The 1,986-nt window shown below is 42.2% G+C and overlaps 1 protein-coding gene across 1 annotated transcript in view; it reads left to right on the top strand.

The window, feature by feature from the left end:
* Positions 1 to 1,986, top strand: part of UBE3B (ubiquitin protein ligase E3B) — a 37,920-nt gene that overhangs the window by 4,094 nt on the left and 31,840 nt on the right. Inside the window, exons 5-8 of the mRNA XM_014940033.1 lie at positions 119 to 223; positions 326 to 422; positions 975 to 1,060; positions 1,743 to 1,825. Coding sequence (XP_014795519.1) covers positions 119 to 223; positions 326 to 422; positions 975 to 1,060; positions 1,743 to 1,825 — 371 coding nt within the window. The remainder of the gene's footprint in view (positions 1 to 118; positions 224 to 325; positions 423 to 974; positions 1,061 to 1,742; positions 1,826 to 1,986) is intronic.

Here is a 1,986-nt window from a genome sequence, read left to right as displayed (position 1 = left end):
CCACTTCTGGGCTCAGCAGGGCACTGAGGTGGTGGTTTTGTTATGAAGCTTTGTGTATTTTGCCAGTCTGTAGCACAATTACTAATCGCTGCTCCCCTTCGTATCCTGCCTTTCTCAGGTGTGGTACGTGTCCCTGGCGCTCTCCAAAGACCTCACACTCTTATGGATCAAACAGATCAAGGACATTTTGTGGTTTTGCTGTGAATTTCTCAAGCAGCTTAAGGTAAGAAACATTTTCTTTGTGTTCTGGCTCCCTGCGTTTAACGGTTCTGTAGTTTGGCACAAAGCTAATTTGATTTATTAACGTTGGTGGTTTTTATCACAGCCTGACATCTTACAAGACTCCAGACTGGTCAATTTGCACCTCACGATGCTTGTCACCTTCACAGACACTTCTACATGGAAAATCCTTCGGGGAAAAGGTTGGTGCATCCAATTCAATACTTGAACTTGCTATTTAAATCTGTGGAATGCTGTTTCTGTACCCTGTCTTTTCCCTGTGCTTACCGCAAAGATTCATTACACTTCTGTGCTTGCACAAAGCATAGAATGGGTAGCGAGGATTCCCTCAGGATTAGACAGGCTTCTCCCCTTGGAACAGCAATGGTTATGTTTTTATAATGCTTGGTTCCCTCAGGATTAGACAGGCTTTTCCCCTTGGAACAGCAATGGTTATATTTTTATAATGCTCCAAAATCTCACACACAAGAAGTGTCCAGAGAATAATGGAATATGATTTAAGCTCTGGGGTTTTGTAGGAAGTAGACAGAAAGATAGACAAAGATCATGAGGAAATCTGAGTCTTACACCTTAAAATAGATTTGATGTGAAATGCTGCTAAAATTGCCCTTTTGCATATAAGGGCAAGGACTTTGTGCAAGAAGGGCTTATGATAGACTGTTTTATGGGGTGTAAGGAAGTGAAGAGTGGAGCTGTGATGCTGATTTAGTAACATCAGTGTTTTAACCCGGAAGGTGAAACCCTGAGGCCTGCCATGAACCACATCTGCGCAAACATCATGGGACATCTAAATCAGAAGGGATTTTATTCTGTGCTGCAGGTCAGTCTTCAGCTGATACAGTTATGTCTTCTCTTTAGTCGAAACAAGCCCCGGTTCTGTGCTGTGCTGCTTGTTCTGAGGAAGCTTTTGTGATCTCTGTGGCGATGTGTTGGGGAGAAGCTGGTTGTGGAGCACTGATGTTTTCTATGTGGTCGTATTTTTCTTCAAAGCAGTAAAGCAGAGTCCAAATACACCATCTCCTTTTTGTCACTGTTGATGAATCCAGATCCTACTCAATCCTAATGAGATGGACAGAAAGGACTCTTGACTATTTTTCAAAACTTTGCTGCTGCCATTTTGTACATACTTGATTTGTTTACTGTTCTGTACGGGAAAGGAACTGATGCAATTTTTCTTGATCTTTTAAATGAGGATGATATTACCAGGCAGCTCTGAGCCCTGCCTGTTTATTTCAAAAGGCCTGGGAACTGTCTGAGTGCATGTCCTAGAGAAATAAGCACTGTAAAGTGTCTGATTTGATTGCGGTTTCTCTCTTATGCCATTATTAAGCTGAAGCCCTTCTAGTTCTGCCAAATGACTTGTGGTAACTGGTTTTTAGGTTGCTTTGGTGGTGTTCTTTTTCTCTGCTCTGAAAGTAAACATAAGATCTTTCAGGAGTAATTCTATCTTTCTGAGTACTGCAGGGGTTTTGGGTGGTTTTTGTTTTGTTTTTTAATTCCAGATTTTGCTAACTAATGGCTTGGCAAGATCCAGACCTTCCTTGTCCAAAGGCTCTTTGACTGCCATCTTCTCTCTCGCCTTGCGGTAAGGTGTCAGAGCTGCTTGGGATGATACACAGCCAAGTGTGTATTCATTGTGGGGTTTTTTGGAAGTTTTCTCATTCTGCCAATCTCTTTGTGCCACTGAGAGTTTCACCCCGGTGAAGGAAACTGCTTTAGGCAAATAACTCAATTTTTTCTGATCCG

The sequence above is a fragment of the Calidris pugnax genome, unplaced genomic scaffold (assembly GCF_001431845.1).
Source record: "Calidris pugnax isolate Ruff unplaced genomic scaffold, ASM143184v1 scaffold106, whole genome shotgun sequence".
NCBI lineage: Eukaryota > Metazoa > Chordata > Aves > Charadriiformes > Scolopacidae > Calidris > Calidris pugnax.
Note: the sequence above shows the minus strand (reverse complement) of the source record. Positions and strands in the feature narration are given on the sequence as shown.